Source organism: Rhagoletis zephyria, unplaced genomic scaffold (genome assembly GCF_001687245.7).
Source record: "Rhagoletis zephyria isolate East Lansing unplaced genomic scaffold, Rhagoletis_zephyria_1.1 Rzeph_scaffold_01577, whole genome shotgun sequence".
Lineage (NCBI taxonomy): Eukaryota > Metazoa > Arthropoda > Insecta > Diptera > Tephritidae > Rhagoletis > Rhagoletis zephyria.
This window is the reverse complement of record NW_016158661.1, coordinates 357-26,526: the sequence shown is the minus strand read 5'-3', so window position 1 is coordinate 26,526 and position 26,170 is coordinate 357. Positions and strand designations below refer to the sequence as shown.

Sequence of the window (26,170 nt, the reverse complement as noted above, 5' to 3'; positions counted from 1 at the left end):
TCTGGGCGGGGTTGTTGTAGCCGCTACAACAACAACAACAACAACAAACAAAAAAGCACACCCATTCATAACTTTTATAGACCTATGGCAAATTGTAATGAAATTTTATTTGGTTGTCACTAACGCGTATAATAATTTTGGCCAACACTTCCCGCAAACTACAAAACAACAGTTGAACTATAAATTGTAACGGACTATACATTGTGCGCTTGGGAAAGCAGTGTCCTGGCGACTGCATTATTGTTTTTCCCATTCAAGCGCAATAACGATGAATCGAATCTTTCTATTCCACACTGAAATTAGTATTGCCACCATGACGAATAACTCGAGCAGTTCCCTGGGTGAGTAATTTCCATACTCAGCGATGCGGCGTTGGCCGCCAAGATCCTGCTACATACTTAACCCATTTGATATTCTTTTTCGTTGCTCCTCTGAAAATTTGCCAGGACCCTTTATGAATTTTAGAATGAATGTATCTCATCCATTCTCAATACATTCAAACCAAAATTTGAACCATCTACTTAAGTGTGCTGAAGGTAGGATAGCGGCAAAGAAAATATTCTGTACTATCCTCATCCACCAGGTGACCATATGTTGTCCCCATGGATTGCGCCCCTTAATCTGTCCCATCAGGGCTTGTATATCACTCCTACTTCTGAGAAAGAATTTTGATACCACACTGTGAGGCGTTTTCAGGAAGCACTTGGTGGATTTGCAGGTGTTTATACCACTCCACGGCTCCCATGGATTTTTTTTATAAGTTCCTTAATGTAGCCGAATGTGCCCGCTATGCTTGGCCTTAAAATTTCCTCGGGCCCAATTCGACGCTCCAGATAACCTCAGTTAGAATACTCATCAGCCAACTCGTTACCTTGAGCACCATTGTGTTCCGGTACCCAAACAAGTTCTAGCTCATTCCAACTTTTAGCAGTAAAGCATATGAAGTTACCATCCAGATGCCATCCAGCTTCAGTACCATTTTGGGTCTTTGTGCCGTCGGTATGGAAAGTTTTTACCGAACTTCCCATGATAGTGTCTGGATCTCTCCATTGCTCGATTGTAGGAAATCTAACGTCAAGATCCCGCAAAGGTCTGCCAATGGTCACATAACCAATCATATTCCAAATGGGAAGTCTTCACGATCGACATCTGTGTTTGCGAATGTCTTCGTAGAAGGACAAATGGGACTAGAAAAAATATTACGTCGGATAGTCAAGCAGCTGTAAAACTATTTTGAACCCAATGGGAGCCTACAATAACGTAACGTTGTGGTGAATTTCGGCGTTTGAAGGTAACGAAAGGACTGAATGACTCGCAAAGTGTGTAGTCTAAATGCGCTTGCATGATCCCGAGGCTTGCTTCGGTACATATAAATCACCGGCCGAAGTCAAAGGGGGTGAGACAATCAAAGAGATACATAACTACTTCCATGAGGAACTCCTAAAGACTACTTGAACTTAGCTGGGAGGGTCTTAGAACTCTGTCTGGCCGCCTGACAGTACACTGCAAGTTAAGGTACCATTTGAATAAATAGCAGACTGATACACCTTGGGAAACGATTGTTTTCTCCATCCCAAATTTGGAGCATAGCATCCTCCAAAGTGCTTAACTTCTTAGGCAGTCTAATGTTGGAGTAAATACATTTAGGGATTAGCACAATAGATCTTCTTAGGTCGCAGCGCGAGTATTCCCGACGTAAGATTAATGGTTACGCGGAGCTAATTTGTTTTTATTGTACTAGATTGATTTTAGTTTTACTAAATATTATGTTATATACTTTTTACTGAACTTTATATTGAAAACAAAAATTCAAAACTAAAAAAAACAAATTTGTGGTAGATTTTGGTATGCAAAAAAAATTTGTCACTGGCAACACTGATTCAAGGCAGGGGACCAGATATGGACCAACCTCGTACATCCCTAATACTAAGAAGCCTTATTGGTAGTACTCATTGATACGATCGAGTAGCATTAACTTTCTAATTGAAGTACTATATTTTCACGAAACAAAAAAAAATAAAAATATTTCTCTCTGTTATTTCAAGCTGATTAAGTGAACACATTCAACATTTTTATCCACTTCAAATATGATATTCGTATAATTACATAATTAAAATGAATAATATTCGACAACAAGAAACAGAAAGTTAAAAATCAATTAAATCGTTAAACTGCCGAGAGTAGACAAATGAGTTATATGAATACACTGCCGGCAAAATGTATTGGCACAGCTGCTTTTTTACAATATATGCAACAATTTTTATTGAAATATTTTTCCGACAATTTTATATAAAAGTATCGTTCACAATAAAAACATAAAAATATAATTTCTAAACTTTCTGCGAAACTCGCAAAAATTCAGCAAATTTTCAGGCAAATTTTCAACTTTTTAATCAGATGTTTTAGAATTTTTTTGAGTATGCAGATTTGTAGCCCATTAAATTCTAGTATAAACAATGCGAGTTCAGAATTAGTCAAAAATCGCATTGCTTTTGAGATTTGTTTTTGTTGAAGGTGTTTTGCATTTTTTCATATAAAGTATTTTCGGAAAATTTGTTTCTATGGAACAGACTGCGGGAAAAAAATTTCAAAAATCAACGGTAATTCGTAGCTGCTTAGAACTTCTACTTTAATTTAAAAAAATCTGATTAAAAAGTTGAAAATTTGCTGAATTTTCGCGAGTTTTGCACAAAGTTTAGAAATTGTATTTTTATGTTTTTTGTTGTAAAATGAACTGTTATTTTTATAAAAAATTGTCGGAAAAATATTTCAATAAAAATTGTTGCATATATCGTAAAAAAGCAGCTGCGCCAAAACTTTTTGCCGGCAGTGTTCATATGTACGTACTCACGCATTGCAGAATGTACATCAATGCAGATGCTATGCAAATATTAATAAATATGATAAACTGATTAAGTAAGTAAGTGTGACACGTAATTCCAGTGAAATAAAATCGCAAAAAATGGCAAACAAATTGTGAAAAATTATTTTTGAACAGGCATAAATCTTAACAAAAAAAAAAATAATAAAAAAAAAAAAAAAAAAAAAAATAAACATGTTTTCATGCGTTGCTATTTTGTACTTATTGACTGCACTACAAATACGCAATCTTTTGTTCGCACAGTTACAGGATTTAAACAGCAAAAAGGACAAAAATGTAAATTAATGTTGGCATGTGCGTTGTTATGCGAAAAGGAAGGGAAGGCAAATTCATTTCAATATTTTTGATTTACGTCAAATTGTGAACGAAGATCAATGAGCGTGACAGGCAGCCGGCTGTGTTATACTAATACATGTATCATTTATGCTGTGCATATGTGTCAGTTGTAGTTATCCTCTAGGAAATTTGTTTAACAACTTGTTCTATAGGAGTTTCTGTAACCTCCTTAGGCACATGCTACTTATTTTTATCACCGGCAAAGCTATGCAAAAATTACTTAAAATAAAAGCACTTGTAAACTAACTACTAACGAACTAGTTGCTAAATAAGATTATCGAAATTTTTGCTATTAACTTCAACAAATGAATTTCCGATCAATCTGCGATTTCCTCTGCTTCTTAATTGGCACTACAACCGTTTGTCGGGTTTCCCAGACCAAAAAAACTACGCCGGTTGCCTCACTCCTTTGCGCATTTGCATCAGTTGTCCGTCGTTAGGGCAAATAGGGTTTTATGCACTTAGTCCTTCCATTGAGTTTATGCGCGCCCTATTTTTCGTTGTCCCCCATATGTGCCGGGTTGAAGGATTTTTTCACTGCAGCCTCGTCATCCATGCGTAAGAAAAGTCCAAGCCAGCGCATCTATTTTTTTGGTGCGCTTAATTATGCGGTTGCCTTAAAAAAGCTCATACCTTCCTCATTCCATCTTCTTCGGCACTCGTCGCCTACGCAGGCAGGGATATACATAGATCTCCTCTCGAAAGCCCCCAAAGCCTTCTCATCTTTGTTCGACATCGTCCACCTTTCTGCGCCATATAAAATGTAGGGCATGATGAGAGATTTATAGAGCGTAATTTTTGTTAATCGAAAAAGGGCCGCTTTTCAATTGCCTACCGAGCCCAAAGTGGTACCTGTTGGCAAGAGTTATTCTTTTCTCGATCGCCAGGCTAATATTACTGGTGGTGTTTATGCTGGAGCTAAGGTAGGCGAAGTCATTCACTACTTCAAAGTTATAGCTGCCAACAGTGACATGTGCCCCAAGACGCGAAGTCTTTTTATAGGTTGCCAGAAGGTACTTTGTCTTTTCCCCGCTAGAACACTGCTAGAACAACCCTTTTAGATTTTTGTCTTTGCCTTTGCTTCAGGCCAAGGACGTCGATATCATATGCATGCGAAATCAACATAGGCAGTATTAAGAAGGCTTATTTCCCTTCTTGTGAATTTGATAAAGTAGACTGAGATTCCAATCTTCGGACGTGTATTCAGTGGCAGCTACTTTTATACTCACAAGGAAAGGGGGTTCACAGGGAGTTCATACGCCCGGACTTTTCGTTGGCCTCTCGTGGATCTTCGTTGGGCCAATTTATAAGATCATCGTACCTAGAATTCGTTGACCAAAATAGCATTTAGCTTAGGGGATTCGCGCGGTTTCATAACGATATGCGCAACAAAGAAGATCTGTAACTAAATTGAAGTTTGAAGAGATCGTCCTCAGTTGCGGTAACTACATAGGTGACTTGCTCTCAATATTAAAAACTTCTACTTTTCTGATAATATTCCGACTCTGCTGCGCAGTACTGGTTTGGTGGGCGACAATAAGATGGAGAATGAGCACCACAATGGCTGCAGTTCTATATACCGCACTACACGCCACCTGCAGACTCAAATAACATGAGCAAATTCTGTAACGCAGAACAATGTTAAGGACTGCAGTGGAACTTTTTGCAATGTTTAGGCTTGCGTTTAGGAGGTACCTTGAAAGTACTAAAGCGTCATCTTTTATAGGCCAACTCCAAGTCGGGGCTTCCAAAGACTTCCGGAATCACATTAGAGGTCGAACAATTTAAGAGCCTTGGAGTCATGTAAAACGGTGTTAAGACTAGTAAATATGTATGTAGTTGCAAAGTATACTTTATTGACTAGAAACCACTAACAAGGTTATCTGAGAGTTCCCGGGCATATAGGCTTTGATCTAACGGAAAACCAAAAAATTAGTTGCTCAATGCAGCCTGTCTGGTTCTTAGTCTTTTTGTGGTCTATTCGCGGCGCACTGGTGACAAACGACATGGTGACAGGCAAGATTTAGTATAACTACCTCTCGAGGAGTCTCGGGACTACTCTCTAATCTTAGGCGGGAGAATATAAGAACCATCACTGGATACCGGAAAGGACAATGAAAAGTAAGCTAAAATCCTTGTGAAAATGAACCTTCTGTGGAATCTTAAACATATACACGATCCAAAATCTGAAAAATGGCATGCTTCAAAGAACCTATCTTTAAGAATAGCTTAGAGGAAGAGCGACTGTGCTAGTACGCCCTAATAACAATTATAATAACAGAGTTCGACTGGTAGCGAAAAGGTTTAGAACCGTGTCCAAATAAAGACATACCGTTACACGAAAGCGCACAAAATAGAACAATCGTAGGAGAGCTGCAGCATTATCCAGCCTATGTACTAGAACTTGGGTAAATGCTTACTTAGTTCATCTGGATAACATTCGCTTGAAGAAAATATGAACATCAAATCAATAACAGGCGCTTCCAAGCATCAATCAACAAACTGCTTATAAAAGCATATCTTAGGTGGTTGAGACGTAGCGATCAAATGCAAATCGTACGACAATAAGCTGATCAACTACATATCTCGCATTTTTTAAGTGTATGGACGATAGACTTATTGTATTAGTATTTGGCGGACGCAAGCTCTAACACTGGGAAATAAAAGCCACAGGAAGTGAGCAACTTGCTTATATACAGCGCTTGTAAACCTGTATCTCTGGCATCTCGGCCCAGGATATCTGCAATACCTGGAGGAGGCTATCGACAAAGACTAGAAAACTTCACTGATCTTTTTGACTGGTTCCGGCGAAGAGTCGTAAATAAGTCTGGCAATATCAGGGACGAATTCGGTCTATGTAAGCAACTTTAGGCCTGTCACCTTTTGCCAATAATGCATACACCACCATCGTTTTTGTTCCTACTGGTCTTTCAAGTTAAAAAAAAAAAATGATAGTATGTCTTTTCGCCATCGGCTCGCCCATGTAAGCCGCGCAAACGCTTCTGCTCTCTTTCTCCTCATCCTTTCTCTCTCTTCCCTACTGTGCGGTCAACCAACCAACCATAACGCTCATCTCATACATGCCGGAATCGCATGTAGAATCATTTCAGGCATTCAACTGTCCAGCCATTCAATTTTATTTAATGCAATAAAATGACAAAAAGCACACTTGTCAGCAATTTGCCCGCATGTCATAGACGATGAACGAAACAAAGCTTGCCGATGTGGCTGGCGAGTCGTAACGTGGCTAGCTATGCAGTTGGGGGAAGTAAGGAAGGGGTTGTGCCGGACAAAACAAGATGTACAATATATGTATGTAAGTAGGCATGTGATGAACTGTGTTACGCAGCATATAGCAAAGAGCAAAAGTAATTTACAAACATAAGCAACAACAAAAACAACAACAACGACAATCATGAGCAGCCGCGCGCCACAAAATGCCTTGTAAACATGCGTCGTAAATGTGTGCGAATTTGCTACTTTGTATTTGTGTTGTCAACTACCACCCTGCAGGGAAAGCTAATAGTTGTGAAGTAGAATGCTAGCAGTTAGCATTTCAACCCGACTAGTTCAAGTTCTATCCTTCTTCAATATTAGCGACTGGTAACATGGCACTGCTCCGCGAGATGTCAATTGTCCGGCTATGCATCAGCATCTACCAGTATAAATACTAGTAGTATCGTACCATTTGATAGTATAGTCGGCCAATTTTTTTTCCCCCGTGAAAGGGATAAGTATGTCATTTTGCTCGCGGTGCTCCAGCAGTCGCATCGGCGGACATGCCTAGTGCACGTGTCATTCCTGAGTTCCGAGGTTCAAGTCCTTGGGTGAGGATTTTTTTCTTTTTTTTTACCGATTTCAAAAAAGGAGAAGGTTATCAATTCGTCGGAATATTTTTTTTTGCAAGCCTTTATTTAACTTGCTCTATATGTATTTCTTTATATACGTATGAATGTATGTATATATGTATGCATGTATGTTTGCTAGGGGCAAAGCTTGCAATAAATTTTTGACCAACTTCCCGATAACCAATGGACTTGAAACTTTACAGCTGGCTCACAATGCAATGCGAAAGATCCGATAGGTGGCGCATGAGTCAAAATATTTGAAAACCCCGTATTTATAATCCGATTTTGTTCTTATTTAGAAAGCATGAAAAGGTATAACTCCTCTAAAAATTTTGCCGTTAGGTGGCGTACGCAGGAGTCGATATATTTGGTAAACCAATATTTATGCTTTTGTTCACATTTAGAAAGCTTGCTTTAAAAATATTTTTGTTATTTCAATTAACTTATTGTTATTTAGGTTTTTTATTGTAACATTTAGTTTTTTACTTAATAAGAAATTCTTTTTTATTGATTTCATTTTTATGCCACAAGTATTTCTTTATATAGATACGTATGTTTTTTCGCAAACGAAATAAGGCTTTCGCATTTGAAATTTATATTTAAACTGAAATAAGTAATTATATTAACCACCTCCAGGCGGACTGCGGACCTGCAACCTCAGAGCCAGTTCCGGTAGTCTTCGCGAGATGCCACAGCCGACATTTGTAAGGAAAGCAATTCATTACGTTTTATTTTTGACTTTGAACATTCAAAGGCAGATGTCGCTGATCGCATAAATACCTAGTTCGAAATTGTCGAACTGGTAGGCCAACGCTTTCGCTCATACTAGTTAATGAACTGGTATTTTTACTGCCTGGTTCGGTTTTTCACTGCAGGGCATTTGCAAATGTGCGTAGGCATGCGTGTGAGTGGCGATGGGTGTGTGTGTGTGTGTTTGTGTATGATGGAAAAACAAATTTGATATTTGTTATTTTTCCCTTTTGTTACCTACTTTTGTGCGTAGGCCTTTCGAATGCTAATGTTTTATGTGCGCAATATTATGTGTTGCTTGATATGGATACGTTTGAATGTTGTGTTGCTTTGTGGCAGCATAATAACAAAGTGGACAATAATAGCAACAATGGCAACTAGATACATGCTGCAACCATAATACAAATTGTGTCGGACAAAAATAACAGAAATGAAAGTCCAATCAAAGGACTAACCTATTGGAAAATTAGTATTGAGAAAATGTATTATTTATGTATTGGTGTTGGTGTGTATCTGTTGACGTATTACGGCGAAGCGACAAAAGTTCTTTGAATTTATAAAAAAAAAACATGTACGAACATGTATAGTACTCACAAGGATTTTATGTTATAAATACGGCGACTAACCGTACAATATTTCAAAGGACAATCTTTTCTCTCATGGTACTGTCCTTTGACTTTATTTATTTTTCTAAAAATCTATATTGCCCTTTGTTTCAAAATTTCATCGTTGAAAGTACTTTTTTTTTAACTAAATCATACATCAATGCACAGTGTAAAAATAAGTTGGAAAACTCCGTGCCATAACCTTGTCGAGGCGAGTACATTCACTATTCTTAATGAATAAAAAAAGTATTGAAGAAAAAATAGTGAGTGAAGATTTTGCAAAGTTTATTTTGTTCTATAGAATACGGGTAATACTTCGCGGCAGCGATTTAATATAGGTTACTTTAAGTAACGTTGACTGCCACTCTCCATGCGGAATGTTGAGGGCCCCGATTCTGCCTGAATATGTTATATAAATAACGTAACCCGATGTGTGCCCCATCTACATTCCCGTGCAAAGGATCTACCTATTTTCTCAGAGAGGACTCAAGGATTGTAAATCCACTGATAAATCGTAATAGAGATGTTTCAAATTATGTTCGCGTTGCAGTGGCAGAGAAAGTGCTCTATTCTCTTTACCTTCTCCTCGTTCCTGCAACTGCGGTAGAAGTCATACGCCCTTACGCTCTCCATATATTCCCACTGAACAGTATCCATTGATAAAACCAGCCCACTTGTGGCATTCTTGTTCAATGAAAACAGATCTTGTCCATAGCTCGTTTGAGGATAGTTTAGGTTAAGCTAGGTTCATGTAGCATTCGGTCCAATCACCAACTTATTTACACCTTGCAGATCCATTGTGATAGCGCTGTGAATCACGGGAAACCTCAGTGACTATTCTGCATAGAACCATTTTGAAGCTCTTGTGAAGCGTAGGATTGGTTTTATTGCTACACCGGATATTTCCGTTATAGAGCCGAAAAAGTGTCTTCCTAGACAGCCCTCTCTGCTCTTAGCTTAATCAGGGCAGCTACAGAAAAAATGCTCAACTGTTTCTTCTTCTTCCTCGTCTCTGCTACTTCTGCAATATTCATGGGAGAATATTCCTAATCTCGAAGCGTGCCTACCAAATAGCCAATGACCGGTTACAAAAGCCATGACCTCGAAATGTCCTCATTTGAGAGGCTGAACAGTTCTTCCATTTTTTTTCTGACAATTTGCGGCCATAGTAGCCTGGTTGCTTTATAAGTGCCCTCGTCTAATTAGGACCTATTGGCCTCTTGAATGATGTTATTTTGAAATAGTTTGCTTACCGGCATTTTGGTCAGAATTCTTTGCTCCTTCGCAATGCTTTTTTCCGGAATATTTCTGTGATTGGGAACCCAGTGCATCGCATGGCCAAGTTGTTTAGAACCATTCTACGTTGAATTTCTACCTTCGAAGAGGTATTATTGCACCGTTAAATCGCAGCCTGGTTGTAAGAATGGACGGTGATCGAGTACCTATTTTATTACAGAAGAGTTCATGGAGCAGAGCGCTATCTTCTTGATACTTATTATTTCAGCTCGAAAGAATCCGCCGTACCCCGGTATACGCAAGCTTATGACACCATGCTCTAGAGCCTTCACTGGAGATTGAAATGGAACTAGAATCAAGCATTTTACACGGAGATGCTTCATGAAAATCTTTTATCAAAGCTGAATCGAAGAGTAGTATAATCTAGCTAGATATAGCATCTAGAATTTTAGTGCTTTTTTCTTGGGTAGGTCAGATTTTTGCCCAACAGCATTTTAAAAAGACTAATGGAATGTCAAACAACTTATCCTTATTTTACCTATCTCTACCCAATTTTCCAAGCTTGCCACCTTACTCCTTGGGCACATTCATCATAAACGAATCAAATCGTGGACATTTTCGTGCGCTGATTTTTTATAATTTTCGACGTTGATTATGACTGATCACAAGCGACTGCGATTTCACATGCATCGTATAGGTATGATCAAAGAGTCAGAATGCTAGATCTATCTTGAGGACGAGGAGACTTCCGAACACTGCCTAGCCTTGGGTAGGCAAAGATTCATTTATTTTAAAGCCGCAATGGTCAAACATTTAGTAGTAAGGAAATCGACTACCAAGTCCCTTCAGGCAGCCGACTGTATCTTGGGCCTATCAGTTGTATGATTAAATCCCGAAAAACGTAAATTTTGAATTACTTCTCTGTATTATTAAACGTGCGTTATGTGTGCCTCAGTTGTATGTCATATTAGTGCAATATGTATCACTTCACCACAAAACAACTACATACATATGTATGTACATATGTGTATTTACAAATGAGTAGTTATGTTTGTAAATATTTTTGCCTACATCTGATTTTTGTTATTCACCGAATATTTTGCTAAATTTGACAGGGAAACTGCGGCAAAAATATTTATGTATGCAAATTAACTGCGCCAGGTGTATTGAGGCGTATGCATGTATGTATGTATGTGTGTAAATATGAACATACAACATTTCTGCTTAAATAACTGTGCAAATAATTCAACTTGGTTTTCTAGGGATAAGTGTGGGCGACGGTGTTTTATTGCGGCAAAATGTTTCAAAGGTCGCGTGTTCGATGCACTGAAAGTGAAATATTTCTAATACGCCTAATATGCTCAGTGAAAAAAAATAAAAGCTAAACGTTTCTAACCATTGATTTTACTCGCATTTCTTTACTTTTCATAAAATTAGTTTTTCCTTCAAAGCTATTCTTAAAACTAAAAAAAAAAAAAAATTGTTGGTGAGGTGCGGCCCAAACCCGTCAGGAAAATACATATGTACATATATGTAAATTTATATGTATTATATTGATATCTATGGAAAATTGTGTGGTCAATTACATTCTGGTTGATTTGACAGAAAAAGGTAAACAAAATTTGATTATCTGCTATCGTACACGTGTATTCGTGGAAAGTTTATTGATATTTTTAGAAGCAATAAATATTTTGCCGCATAAAATGCATATCTAATGGGTGAATAAATGTCAATATGCACATAAAAGCACGCAGTAGTTTAAAATATTCATTTTTTTTTTTGCAAAAATCAACAACTGTTATTTTTATTTTGTTTTGACTGCCTACGAAAATGTGATTGTTTATTTTTATTTATTTTTTTTCAGGAAATAAAAACGCATTATGCCTTCTAGCTTATACATATCTATATGTACGAGTATCCACGTTGGATCTACAATTTATAACGGAAAACTTAAAATCGAACGTACGTACACGGCGTATGAGTTACTCTGATGAGATGAGAATGTTACTCATACGCCATGTACATATGTATGTTCGGTATTAACTTTTCCGTTTTAAATGGTAGATCAAATGTGGATTCACCATTTAGACACCAGGTTTGAGTTCAGAAATCCCGAAAAGCTCCGAGTCTCCAATTTCGAGCAAAAATGTTGAATTTAAAGTTAATCGTCCTTTATCTTGGAACAGTCATTCTGAAATTATAAAATACTAAACCAGATTCGAATCCAGCAACGCCGTAAACTCCCAGATTATCAAGTGTCGAGCAAAAAGTTGAATTAAAAAAAAATCGTATCACATATTGGATTAGATTTTTAAAATCCAACACTACCTTAGTATATACATATATTTTATTGTCGAATTTATGTAGGGGGCGAGCAAATTCGGACTGTCCAGTACTTCTATATTTTACACGAAGATCTACAGGTTTTATTGTTTTATAAGGCAAAGTAGCAGAGGAATATTTGTAAGAAACTTCCGTCATTTTTTGCCAAATTTAACTTTAAGACAAACGGGATAACTACTAAGTTATAGCGAAAGCAAGTTGCGGCAAATGTTGATCCTAAAAGCTCTTCCCAGCTGTAAGACCACAGCCTTCCAAAAACTGGTAGAAGTGTTGAAATTACTCCACCCTGTCGACCGCCAAGCAGCATATTGCTATTTATTCACCCATTAGATATGCATTCCGTTCCTTTATGTAGTCTCACCGCGGTAATCTCAATGGGACCTATGTACATTTTTAACCTAACCTTTGTTTGTGACCTTTGTAAGTCTAACGGTCATCTTGGGCAGAAAGATCATGCCCAGCATTCGCCGAGTTTACATAAGGAGCATACAGTTAAGGTTGATGGTGCGTTATGTACAGATCTTTGTGAAGACATGAGTAGAGAAAGAAAGTTGATTGGCGCCAGTCTAGCCTCGATGAGATCTATATTATCAGCCTTCTTTAGTCTTTCGCCAATGTTTGGCTTTCGCGATAGCCAAACAAACCGAAATCAACACGAAGACAGCGTCCAATTGCCGGAAGAGTCGCGTGAACTAGATGAGGTCCGTCTTGTTAGGGTTTACAGCGTTCCCACTATTAGAAGTTCGCTAAGAAAATACAGTGTATCCAGAAAGTTTCCTCTTTCCAAAAATGCAGCGTGCTACACATCATCAGACATTATGCTTGAAATACAATACCGGCGAACGGCAAACTTCGCCGAATTGGGCGATGCTGTCGTTCACCGTTCGCCCNAATAATTTGTTTCAAGCCAGATTTAACGAATCCACAACTATATTTTTCAAACAACAAAAAAAAATCGTGTTTAGGTTGTTTTCTTTTAAAACTTTGAAAGCAAAAAACAAATACGGCCACCTTTGGCACGCACAGCTGTCATCGCCCAGCAGGGCGATAGAAATAAATCTATCGCCATGAAACGCCGCCAAGCGAACTTCGCATTTCGCTTTGGCTGTGTTCAATTTCATATGCTTGCGGGTGTTCTAATTTTGACAGCGCGAATTTCGCTGTGGTGAGTTCGCCGTTCGCCGGCATTGTATTTCAGCTATTACACAGCTCTACTAGCAGAAAATTATAAAAAGGACCTTCGATTTCCAGAAAGGCACCACTACAGTAAAGTCTTTATGTATGAATAAGTGTGCAAATCAATCAGCTGCCTCAGAATTTTGACTAAAATTGATCCCACTGAATGGAAGGGCTTCACAGAAGCAATGCCTATTTAAGAGGTGTCTCATGGTCCATGTTGCATGGAAAATACATCTAAATGAAGCTTAAAGAACTCCGCGCTAACCAACGTTCAGTTTCCCAGCTCGTCTCTCAATAATTTCACTTTCGGACGAAATGACAAAACCTTAATCCTTCCTAACAAAAGAAAAAAAACGAATACCCTGTGGTCTAGTGTTGTTTTCGGTAAAGTTGAACACGGACACATCCCCTTTCATAATACCTATAAAGTTTTTGTGAGTTTGTTGGACTGTGTAATTTATCACTAATGGATTAAATAATTAATATTATATTTTTTTTCTATGTTTTAAAATTTTTATAATTCAAAAAAAAATTTATATTTTAGAGTTTACTACTCATACTTGCATAGATATCTCTGTTGATTGTCAATTGAAATGTTTGAATACTCACAGTGTTTGCTCTTCTCGGCAGCCGCTTGATGTAGAGGCGCTTGGGCCATTACAGTAAAAACCATTAGCCACATTAGCAGCCATTTAGTAGTTGGTGTTGTTGTTGCTGCTGCTGGCGTTGTTAATTTTGCAGCACCTTTTAAACTGGCCGAATTTAAATGAATGTCGGAGCTTGTAGCCGATGTTTTTGTTGCAGTTGTTGTAATGCCAACTGTTGCCCGCTTCTTGTCTGCTGTTACTATTATTTTGTCAGTAGCTGTTTTTGTTTTCAAGTCAATTTTTCTTGTTGCTTCTTTCGCCACTGGCATTGTTAGAGTTTTTGTTGCTGTTGTCAGTGCTGCTGTGAGCATCATTGGTAATTTTAAAATTGACCAACTGTTTTTGCTTTTGTCAACAACGCTTTTCTCAATAAATGCAACACAATTGCCGATTGTTGTTGATGATGCTGCTGGAGCATTTCCTGTTGTTGCTGTTATGCTAAAATCAGCATCAGCATCAGCATCAGCAACAGCAACGTTGCGCTCGCCTATACCCACTGACTTGAATGCTATTTTCTCAACCAAAACATTGCCGGCCAATGGCTCTTGCTCTGTTTCTACTCTTGCTGCTGCAGTTTTTAGTTTCATTCGCTTCATTTCTATTTCGCCCCCACCTACTATTGACTTTTGCTGTTTTTGTGTCACATTTTCATCATTTTCACAATTTTCACGTTTCTCCACCCGTTTTTGTGACTCATGGCGCTTGCTGGCATGGGCGTCCAGCATTGCTGATGATGCTGGGGGCGGCGGCGGCGGCGGTGGAGGTGGCGGCGGAAGCGGTGGCCCCGGTCCGCACGATGTGGGCAGCAACATGGCGGCGTCTACACGTCTGCTGCGCCGTTTTTGCTTTACCGTTCAACTGTCCAATTTAGCTGATGCTTTTACACGCCCACTACTCGCCTTCTTCTTTTACTTCTCTCCCTTCACTTTCTGGCGCACTACTTTTCCGGCACTATTTGTTTGCTTTTTGCTCTGCTCTACACTTTATTCCTAATTTCCAATTGCATTTGCTGTTATTTTATTTTCTTATTCTCTTCTTGTTGTTGTTGTGGTTTATTTTCCAACAATTGCCGCTGTTGTTTTTATTGTAGTTGTTTTCCTCCTCATTGTAGCGCAATTAAGCGCTTTTAATTGTAATGACACTTGCAGATGCTCGAGGCAATAGCAGTGCGACTCCAGCACAGTCGGAAATTTTCATCAATTTTAATCAGTCAACGCTTTTGAAAAGTACGAGTGCGGGGAGAGCGGCTGAGAGTTGGCTAATGGTATATATGGCCTTTGCTGAAAATAAGTATTGAGAAAATAAGCTATTAGTAAACTTGAGCGTTGACGGGCAGGGAAATGGAAATGGTTTTTTTTTTAATTACATATTTCAAAGACTGTGAAAACTCATAAATGAATTCAAATGCAAATAATGATTTTTGGAGCTAATTTAAATTTTCGCGGAAGTATTGCAAAATGATGCACACATTTTAAGTTAAGATTTTTCCATATAAAAAATAAATTCAGATTTTTCCTGTCGCTATTCAAGTGGATGCAAGTGTATGTATATAACGGTACTATCGATAGTATCCCAGTTCTACCTGGGAGTGATTATTGTGCTTACGGTTCAAATCGTAGCTCACTACGTCTGGATACTTCCACGTATCCACGTATACTCTGGCTAGCGAACAAATAGCCGTTTAGGAGCGAGCTAAAGTGAGAAGGCATAAGACTTCGCGTGAGCTAGGTTTGTATCTCGCCACGTAAAAACCCGCCTAATGAGAGAGAAAAACAGGCCTCGGATGAGACCCCCTTCTTTTTATGTCCGGACCCTCAATGGGCAAGGCACCTTTGCCCGGCTAGTTGATGTCCTCGCGAAGACAAAGTTTGGCATCATCGCCATTCAAGAAATTCGATGGACGGGGCAATGCAAGGTAAGCTTGAAGCCTTGCGATATCTACTTCAGTTGCCATGTAAAGCAGCGCAAATTCGGTGCTGGATTTGTGGTGGAAAAGAGACTCCGCCGCCGAGTACTGGCTGTAAACCCGGTGGACGAACGTCTAGCCAGAATCCGCCTCAAAGCGGGATTCTTCAACATTTGGCGCATCTGTGCCAATGCCGGACGAAAGAAGAGGGCGAGGCATATGAGAAGCTCGGCCAATTATTATTATTATTATTAATATAGTTAAAATGGCGAAATTCTTAGTCATTAACATATGTATTTTTTTTTAAACTGTTAGAAATTTTCAAGGGTACTCAATGATAAAGTTTTCAAAGGACATTTTCAATACCTACTCCACATTTTTCACCAAAAAGTTTAATTTTGTTCAATTCTACAGAATTTTCTCATTCGTTTGGTACCTCTATTGCTATTGCACTGCGGGCAATTTGACCAATTTTTTGAGAAAAAATAATTATTGATTGGCATATGATTTCCCAAAATTTCGCATAAGAAAATCGTACCCCTTGACGACCGATGTGGCTAAAACGGTCACTTTTTAGTTTGTGGTTTCATTGAAAAAGTTTACGTTCAGGTTTATTCTCAATAATTGTTTTAAAGAAAAAAATGCCGCTAGGTTATAAAAAACTATTTATACAGTGGGGAGATTCCTTTGCGACTGGTGAGACATTTGACTCCATAATGTGATCAATTGTGAATAATATATGTATAATAATCTAGTGTATAAATTCTAAGGTCTTTGTAACTATCATTGCATAAAAATTCCTTTAATTTACCTTTGTGTCGACAAAATTGAAATTCAGTCAAAATACTTAGTTTTCAGGAAAGATGTTTTTGGATTGTAAAACATATACTACACGCTTTCGTTTACATTCAAAATTAGGCTGATGTAATCTTCACAAAAATGCTAAAAAAAAAAATATTTAAAATTATGAGTGCTGGGATTGGTCCTTGTGATTTGTGTAAAGTAATTAAGTATAGAGAAAAAGTTTCCATAGACAAAAATTAAAGCTTCTTATTAATTTTTTTTGTTTCTTAATTTTCAACAGATCAGGGAAATTTACTCATTTAGCAGGAGTTTACTACTGAAATAGTAATAATAATAAAAACATTTATATATATTTATATGCATCCATGCGCCTCATTTCTGAAATCGAAAGAGAGTCTCTCGAAGCTAAATCAAACATAATATACGTACACTTTCCTCTGTCACAAAACGCACCAAGGATAAAACATATTTAGCGTTGTTGTTGTTTTTTTTTTATGTCGCAAAAAATTTATATTTGAAAATATTTTTCTACACTCAAATGTCATTGGAAATTTGCATTGAAAGTGGAATTTGCTGGCTCGTTCAACTGTCTGGCACAAATATTTAATACGCTGACAGCTGATTGCCATTACGCGCAATTACACACCACTTCGATTCATGCAAATGTAGCATATTTGCAACACACGAGTGCGTGCAACAAATAATAAAATCGAATATTTAGTAGATAAGTAGGAGCGAGTGTGTTTGTATTTGAATATATTTCACAAGTCATAGTACCCACATTTTGCAATTGCTGCTGTGAGCAACAGAGGAAAACCTTCAAAGTTCATTGCATTGCAGGCGTGTGACGTCGCCGCCTTTATTGCACCAATAAACAACACTGTTGTTGTGCGCTAGTATGTGAACTGAAAATAATTTTCTGGATTTGTTTTTTTCTTGTTTTGCATATTCTAAGCTTGTCATCATTTGCAGCGAGACAAATAAACAAGTAAAAAACGGTGACAAACAAATTGATCGACCCAACCACTGGCACCCATTTGGGAGCACTCGCACACAGTTCAAGTGTTTACGTACACCAATACATAAACCAAAGAATGTTGGAACCTTCACATATATACATACATATATATTCGAACATCGAAGCCACATTGGCGCCAAGCCACCAAACAAATTAAGAACGAAAGTGTCACTTGAGCAGACGTTGCGTATACGCCCCGTAGTACTACGGCTTGGCAATAAACAACAACAGGTGACTATTGGAGAGATTGAGTACAACAGCGCCCGACTGTTACTCAGCCAGTCAGCTAGCCAGGCAGCCAGCCAGGCAGCTAGGCATGCAACGAACTAACTAACCAAGCGACCGCATAAGCCAACCAACTAACTATCAAAGACGAAAGCTATTTACCAACAACCACCACAACAACTAAGTACATATCTAAATACTCATGCATACAGCAAACATTTAAGTGGACAAGCAAACCGAACCAATGGACAATCAAGTCGACCAATCATTTTCATTTGAAGCAGAAGCAGCCACCATACTATTAGATACATATATATGTACGTGCGCATATTTTTATATGTGTATATGTTCATATTAAAAAGTAGCTGTAAGCAATTCACTTTAGAGTCAGTCCGTCCAGTCATCTTTTCAAGCAGCACAACTATTCAAGCCAAGGCTGTTGTGGTCATTCTAAAAGTTATTGCGAATGTAGGGCATTGATAGTGAGAACATTCCTCGGACGGACGACAATATAAGTTGGAGGAGATAACAACAACGGTACCATGTATACAGATTTATTATATCAAAGACTTGAAAATTTATATATGTGTGGGTAACATAGACAGAAAGATCCTTACCAGAAAATACTGAGTAAATACCCAGGTAAATACCAGTATTTTATAAGTAGCAGAGAGTAGTAGAAGTTTTGGCAATACGATTTTAAAAATTAATTAAATTTGAAAAAATGTTCTTAAATCAATAAAAACTCATAAGGATAAATCAATATTTTGCTGTTGTATAAGTTCCGACGACATTGCTAAAACTCACAATTGATCACATTCTGGGGTAAAATGTCCAACCAGTCACAATGGAATGGCCATTAAATAAAATAAATAAAATTAAAAATAAATAAAATGGAAATAANTGAAATATTACAAAAATTCTGTTCCTAAAACAAAATCCAAAAATAAAACAAAAAAATAAACCAAAAATAATAATTAAAGTTAAAAAAAAAATTAAAAAAGTATTTAAAAATTAAGTAATTAAACTAAACGAAGAATAAAAATTTAAGGCATAAAGGTAAAATTTAAATATTTGATAAAACAAAAAATAGAAAAGAATAACATAGAAATAGAAAAAGAGTAACATCCAAAAATTAAATAAAGAAAACAATTACATAAAAATATACGTACTTTTAAAAATTAAATAAAATAAAAAATTTGTATTTTTCTTTATAAAAAAATAAGATCTAAAAATTAAAAGAACATTAGTTTAAAAATGAAACAAACTGAGCAATAAAAGAAAAAACCGCAGCTCTAGGACTCGAACTCGGATCTGTCGAGCGACACGCTTGTGCTTTGCTCAATCGGCCATTGCGACTGTTGGAGCGACGCGAGCTAAATCAAATACAAGTGCTTTCTCTCACGAGTGATGAATGAGAGAGCTTACTTCTAATATAGGACTTTTATGTTAGTGCACGTGAGCTCACTTTTTTTGTGAATATGGTACAATAATATTTGGACTACCAAATGGCGTTATCACCAAAACCTGTGATCGCCTGCATTTTTTTAAAAGCTTCATTGAAAAGGGTTTTCTTGAAAAAATGTATGTATTTTAAATTAGAAAACCAAATTAAAATAATTAAGGTTAGTTGGAAGTAAATAAGTTTATAATTTCCAGGAAATGCATGTTTAAACATAGAAATTTATTTGTTTAACAAAATTTGTATGAACAATCTTCTAACTTTGGTAACAACATATGCCAAAAGTACCCATCATTTTAATATATTTTACTTAGTTTATAATCGCATGCATATTTGACTGTATATATGAGTGATGGTCCTGTAAGAAATTTGCATTAAAATTAAAAAAAAAAAAATATTACTTATTTATTTTTTCTTATTCTTTTAAGTAGTTCACTGAAGAATTTCAGAAATATTATTTGCGATGTATTAGCATAAGTAAATATGTACTAGGGACATGACACGTACATATATATGCATATTTCCAGTTCTTCAAAAAGATTTAAGGCCTTCTATAAATAACAAACATTTACATGATAAGTTTTCCCATAAATAGTTATGGAAATATGAGTGTACGTGACAAAACGTAAAGTTTGTATCTATGTATATATTTATCCACATACTCGTACATACATACATATGGTCGAGTATTTACGTACATTTCTTGCTTGTAAGTGGACCTGAAGTACAAAATATTGCAAAGAAGTACGTTTGACTGCACTGCGAAGCACGAAGTGCATGAAGTACGGTTGGTCACATTATGTTTGCAACACATTTCGATAGGACTAACAGATATCCTGGCTCCAGTGGCACCTACATCAGACTTTAAATACGGATTTTAAAGATATTTAGAATTCAGTGCCATCTGTTGGCAATACTTTTGCCCAATGCACAACGGACACCAGTACAAACATATCCTGTTGATTTGAATTCAATTGGTTCAGTAATTTTCGAGTCTTTGAATGCCGTTATAAGTAGTATTTGTACTCCTTTCAAGTACCCTTAATAATCTGTTTTATCAATATTTTAAAGATTCCGATACATACAACATCTTTTACAATGACTTCTTCATTCAAATTACTCCCCAGGTCGAAGGGGCCACTAAATATATAATTCTTCATTCTCTCTCATGGCTATAAGTGCGTTACGGGATACCGCAATAGACATACTAATGAAAAATGCTGCAATTTAATTAAATACGAAACGGGTCACGTACTCTGCCGTACACCTACATATGTATGTATATACACCACCTTTACTTGCTTACATGTGTATGTATGTATACACGAGCCATAGACGCAAAGCACTACTTATATAAAAAAGGACAGCGCAAAATAAGTTAAAGCAAAAAATATATATAAGAGTAGGTAAGTGACGTCTTGCCGGCAAATGGTTTTCTATTAAATTGGAAACACATATTTTCTTATTTCTCAATAGCCAAGCACGGCAACCTCCCTCCTCCCCTTGCTTTTGTTTAGACATTTTAGCAACAAAAATAAAAAAGTAAATAAAAAATACGAGCGAAAGGAACTAAATGAAGTTATAAGAAAATCAAATGGCTGAGCAAAAAGAGCAGCAGTAGCAGGCAAAAACAACAACACAGCAGTGCCACAACAAACAAACAAACAAGTCGCTGTAAAGCATTAAAAGAAAATATATGTGCAGCATGCGTGTCTGGTACACGCTTCCGCCTTTAGCTAAGGATAGCTGTAGAGTATTTTGTATTCTTTACTGTTTCGCTTTTGCGAAATCACCCCTGCGACGCATCGACGGTCAATCACTCCGTTTCCGCCGCACAACTCAATTTCAGCCACAGCTTCAATGGCGTTGTTAGAAAGAACTTCAGCACACCCGCAGCTATTAAACGTAGGTATATATTAACAAAGCAGTATAGGCTGCTAAACTACTAAATTGTGAAGATGGGTGAGAGGCGCGTGGAAAACGCTTGCCAGGATGTAGGCAATCAACTCACTTCGATACATATATTCGATTGCATTGGCGATTTTTATGCGTTGATAAAATTTACAATTTAATAGAATCCAATCGAATTGAGTTGCAAAGCTAATCTAGCTTATGTTGTTGTTGTTGTTTTTAGTTGTTGTTATTGCTGCTGCTACCACCGCTGTGTGGCTATCGCCTGTTGTTGACTTGGCCAATGATGTTGGTGCGCGATAAAACTGGCAACAGTGGCTCTTAAATGTTGGAGTCGGCATGCTGTACAAACGGAGAAGAAAAACGTTATCTTAATGGGTTAAATAATGTCTAAAGGTATTTCCAAAAGTGTATATACATACAACATATATCTTATGTGAATATCGGTTTTTGCCATAATCATCAATTTTTTATCGACGCATGTACGCTATTTAACCTTTTCATGGAATAAGAAAGCAATTGTATTTACTGGTAGTCACCAAAGAAAAAATCGAAAATATAGAATATTTGTATGCTACTATACTCGTATAACCGACGTTCAGGTAATGGAAAAGATATCCTCTTCTATCAAAATTTCTTAAATCAGTTGATAGCTCTGAAGAAAAAAATGCTCGTATCAAGGTACATTGAACAGGTAGTATCAGTAGAGCAGCTGATTTGATTTATTTTCAAATTATTGGGTCTCGAAAATGTCAAATATTTTTAATTTTTTCTCACAAAAATTCTGAATTGTTAAAATCCATTTGCTTGTGAAACCTTTTTCATACAAAACAAGCGATTGAATAGCAGCTTTTGGAACGTTCGCCCAACTCGGCAGCACGACCGCTGATTACTGGGCCTTGCAAAGGATGGATCAATGCTTCGAGAAGCAAACAAATTTACTAGGAAAGAAAGTTCATCAATTTTTATTTTTTCCAATTTCAATTTTTTATTTTTTATAATTTTTTGTATTTCACATGGCACGCTTTGATTTAGAAGAAAAAATTCAGAACAGTTTTTGACACTTTCGATACCAGAAGCAACAACAAAATACACGCAAATGTTGTTTTTGCTCTACTGATACCACCTGTTTAATGTGCCTTGGCTCGTATATTTATTTCTTCAACAAAGTTTAAAGCAAATGCAAAGTGACATTTGAAGGAACAGAAATAATGACAACTAATATTTATTTCATTTCATTTCATTTTCATTTCATTTATTAAAAAATATAACATTAGCACAATAAGATCCCAATGATCTTTTATATTTATTCACAATTTTCTTGAGAGCTTTAGATACCTATACTGTTTAATCCTAGAACCGTAACGTCCTTCCATCCTAACGGCTAGATGTTGCTAATAGTTCAGAATTTCCAGTTCAATACAATGAGCGATTAAATGAAATATTAAAACGCAGGTGCCAAACGAAATAAGTTAAATAAAACTTCCCACATATATTATTTTTGTTGAAGGTTGCTGCCTGTTTTAAAATAAAATTTGACTTAGTTAATTTGTCAATTGAAATATTAAAAGGTAGTGTCTTTACATTTTTACATCAAATTATTTTGAAAAAGAATTGACACATTTCCAAAATGTATGTAAATTAACTTTTTCCGTTTATGTGAAATAAAATTAAAAAATACCATTGACATTAAACTAAAATATATGCATACATATCGCTCATTTAATGCAAAGGTGTCATAATAAAAAAAAAAATGGTACGTATGCCGAAGGTTTCATACCTTTAACGAACATCAGAACATTTTACTTNATGCATACATATCGCTCATTTAATGCAAAGGTGTCATAATAAAAAAAAAATGGTACGTATGCCGAAGGTTTCATACCTTTAACGAACATCAGAACATTTTACTTCAACCTATTATTGCATTGTAGTTTAGTTGTTGGGGAGTTTAAAAAAAAAATATTTTACCTTCACCGCACACAATAATGTAGGCGTTATATAACAAAAACTCATATCTGAACAATTAGTGGAATGGAAGATATACTACCTTATAAAGCACCGATCTAAATGGTTTTCGCGGTAGGCCATGTCTGTTCTAAACTGCCTACATAAGTTTAGTTTCAATATAATTTGAATCAATTGATTGAAATATTTCTTCCTTGTATTTCAAATTTGGAATAAATATTTATTTATTTCCGTTTTGCATCAATAAATTTAGNCGCACACAATAATGTAGGCGTTATATAACAAAAACTCATATCTGAACAATTAGTGGAATGGAAGATATACTACCTTATAAAGCACCGATCTAAATGGTTTTCGCGGTAGGCCATGTCTGTTCTAAACTGCCTACATAAGTTTAGTTTCAATATAATTTGAATCAATTGATTGAAATATTTCTTCCTTGTATTTAAAATTTGGAATAAATACTTATTTACTTCCGTTTTGCACCAATAAATTTATTTTAATTATTTTCTAACATAATTTTTTCACAAAAAAAGCTAATTTATTTATACTTAACAACATATTTGTGGTCTGATTGTAGAAAATGTCACACGTACATACTTTAGCAAACATTTGCTCACTATTTTTACTTTGACCACTATTTTTGAGTTATCTGCTTTTTCACGCATGCTAGCTAGTTCACAAAGTCAAGAAAGAAAGGAGTGATATGTAAAAGAAGACAATAAAATTAAAAAGTTTTCTTGCAGGCGCTTAAAATGCTTCTTAATGCCACTTGTAACTTCTATACTTCTTCTTCTTGGTATACAAAACCGACATATGAAAGAGGCAAAAATGCAAGGAGAATGCACAAACAGCTTCACTAAAACACTCATGCAAGCAAATAGACATATGTACATGTGAACACACGTGTATGAACAGATGTGCATATGCTGCTGCGTATGTGTGTGCGAGAACATTTGCAAAAAATTTGTGTATTAGTAAGGAGCATCCATGTATGTAAATATGTATGCATGTATATAAATTGCCTCATAACGATAAGAATCACTCTGACGCATGGAATGGAAGTCATATCAACTCTTCCATCGTCTTTACTACTCACATACATACTATTTACATGCATAGATATGTATGTATGTGTGTATACATGCTTGCTGTGTTGAAAACAATTTGCCTTAATATCCTCATGTCAGCCTTATCGATAGTACTTACTTGCAAAATGTTAGCATGAAATTGGCATTCAATTGTACTAAATAATAGTAAACATGGAAAAATGGAAGGCAAAATATCATGCTATACATAAATGCACACTAAGAGTCGACATCTTTTGGTGCTCACATTTATTGTTAGGAATCTTTGAACTCCATTCTATATACATAAAAGGTGTATACATATGTATGGGCTACACGTAAGAGATCTGAATATAATACAAAAAATGATTTGTCTAATTTATGCGTTTAAGTGTTATATAAAGTTACACGTATGCGGGTGCGAACCCAGAGTATTTATTTTAGAGACTATGCCTTTGTAAGAATTCGAAAAATTTTCATTAACTAAAGATTTATAAGTAGCATACATACATATGTCCAATTTTTCAAATGCAACTTCTTTGGTGGCGGTAATGAATTGAAAAATCAATAAGGCGGATGCAACGAAAATGGTTGGAGGCGGAGATGCCTTCTATATGAATGCTCAACTCACCTCAACTCAGCCCACCTATACTTACCTCAACTCATCTCAACTCAACTTTCCTCATCTCACCTCAACTCACCTCTCCTCACTTAAACACAATTCAACTCACCTTAACTCACTTCACTCCAACTCAATTGACCACAACTCGCCTTAACCCATCTCAACTCGACTCATCCTAACTCACGTTAACTCACCTCACCTTAGAAAAAATATGAAAACCTGTTATGGAACAACTCCTTCATACTATTAAAATTGGCATTAAAAACAAGGACAAATTCAATAACAACAGATTTTTCAACACCACTGTTGGGTCCTTGAAAGGTTCATTGAAATTCTTGCATAGAAATATAATTCATATAACACCGACTTCCTGTGCCGTTTGAATGCTACAAGTTCCATTTTTTTCATAACATGTATATCTTGAATCCAGACAGCCAATTAATCGGATATTTTAAGACATATCGAAACGTAGACTTTCTGCCACCCACAGGCCACTGTGCAGCGTCACTTGTGAGTATGCATATTTTTATATGTTTTCGCGATCGGAATAATGCAGAGCGGTTCTGTTAAGTACGACTGTGAGCAGTGCTCTCAACACCCACACTCTCATATATTGAAATGGTTAAATGTATGAGTTTTTGCCGAACACTGCTCTGGACAAAATAAGAGAGAGTCTCGAGCAGTATGGCAGACAGAATGCTTTTCACTTTACTGACAATTATCATTAGTCTGAGCGGACCAGCATGAGCTGAGTAGTGTAAGAGGAAATGCCATTTGCTGATGTTTGTTTCTGTGGAATCATCAGCAGTCTCGGCCGTGAGAATCGTTTGTTATGAAGATAAATATTTCACTTAAACAATATGCCAATCACTTTGAAATAAATTTCACTTTTTTTTTTGTCGTAGTAAATTTGTTCATCTTAAAAAGCTTAAAAAACCTAAGATAATACACGGTGTCGCCGGCATTCAAGTCGCCAGACATAATAACTGAGACTTCACCCTGTCCAACATTTCATTTTTGTAAATATTTCTATAAAATATGTAAAAGGTATACCTTTTATGAACTTTGCCAATATTTTTCGCAGAATCTGCATGGAACTTTTCTATGTCACTCATACGCCACCGGTCATCCTGCAATAAATAAAAACGTAAATAGGTCAGAGAAATTTGCGTGGAATATACATATATTTGTGTACTAAATCTATATTAATATGTGTAGGTATATATGTATGAGTAGGAAGCTTTGACATATACATATGTATGTATGCAGTTATGTTTGTAGGCAGGTGATGAGTAAAGAGCAGCAAATTGTAATGCACTTTTTTAAATCAAGAGAAACAATTTAAAAGTGTCAGCATTAAGA

General features: G+C 36.4%; 1 protein-coding gene across 1 annotated transcript in view; it reads right to left on the bottom strand.

Moving 5' to 3' along the window:
• Positions 1-25,940, bottom strand: part of loaf (low-density lipoprotein receptor domain containing lost and found) — a 75,189-nt gene extending 49,249 nt beyond the window's left edge. The window contains exons 1-2 of the mRNA XM_017618215.1: positions 25,862-25,940; positions 13,788-15,105 (exon numbers count right to left, since the gene is read on the bottom strand). Coding sequence (XP_017473704.1) covers positions 13,788-14,637 — 850 coding nt within the window. The 5' untranslated portion in view covers positions 14,638-15,105; positions 25,862-25,940. The remainder of the gene's footprint in view (positions 1-13,787; positions 15,106-25,861) is intronic.
• Positions 25,941-26,170: the final 230 nt, after the last annotated feature.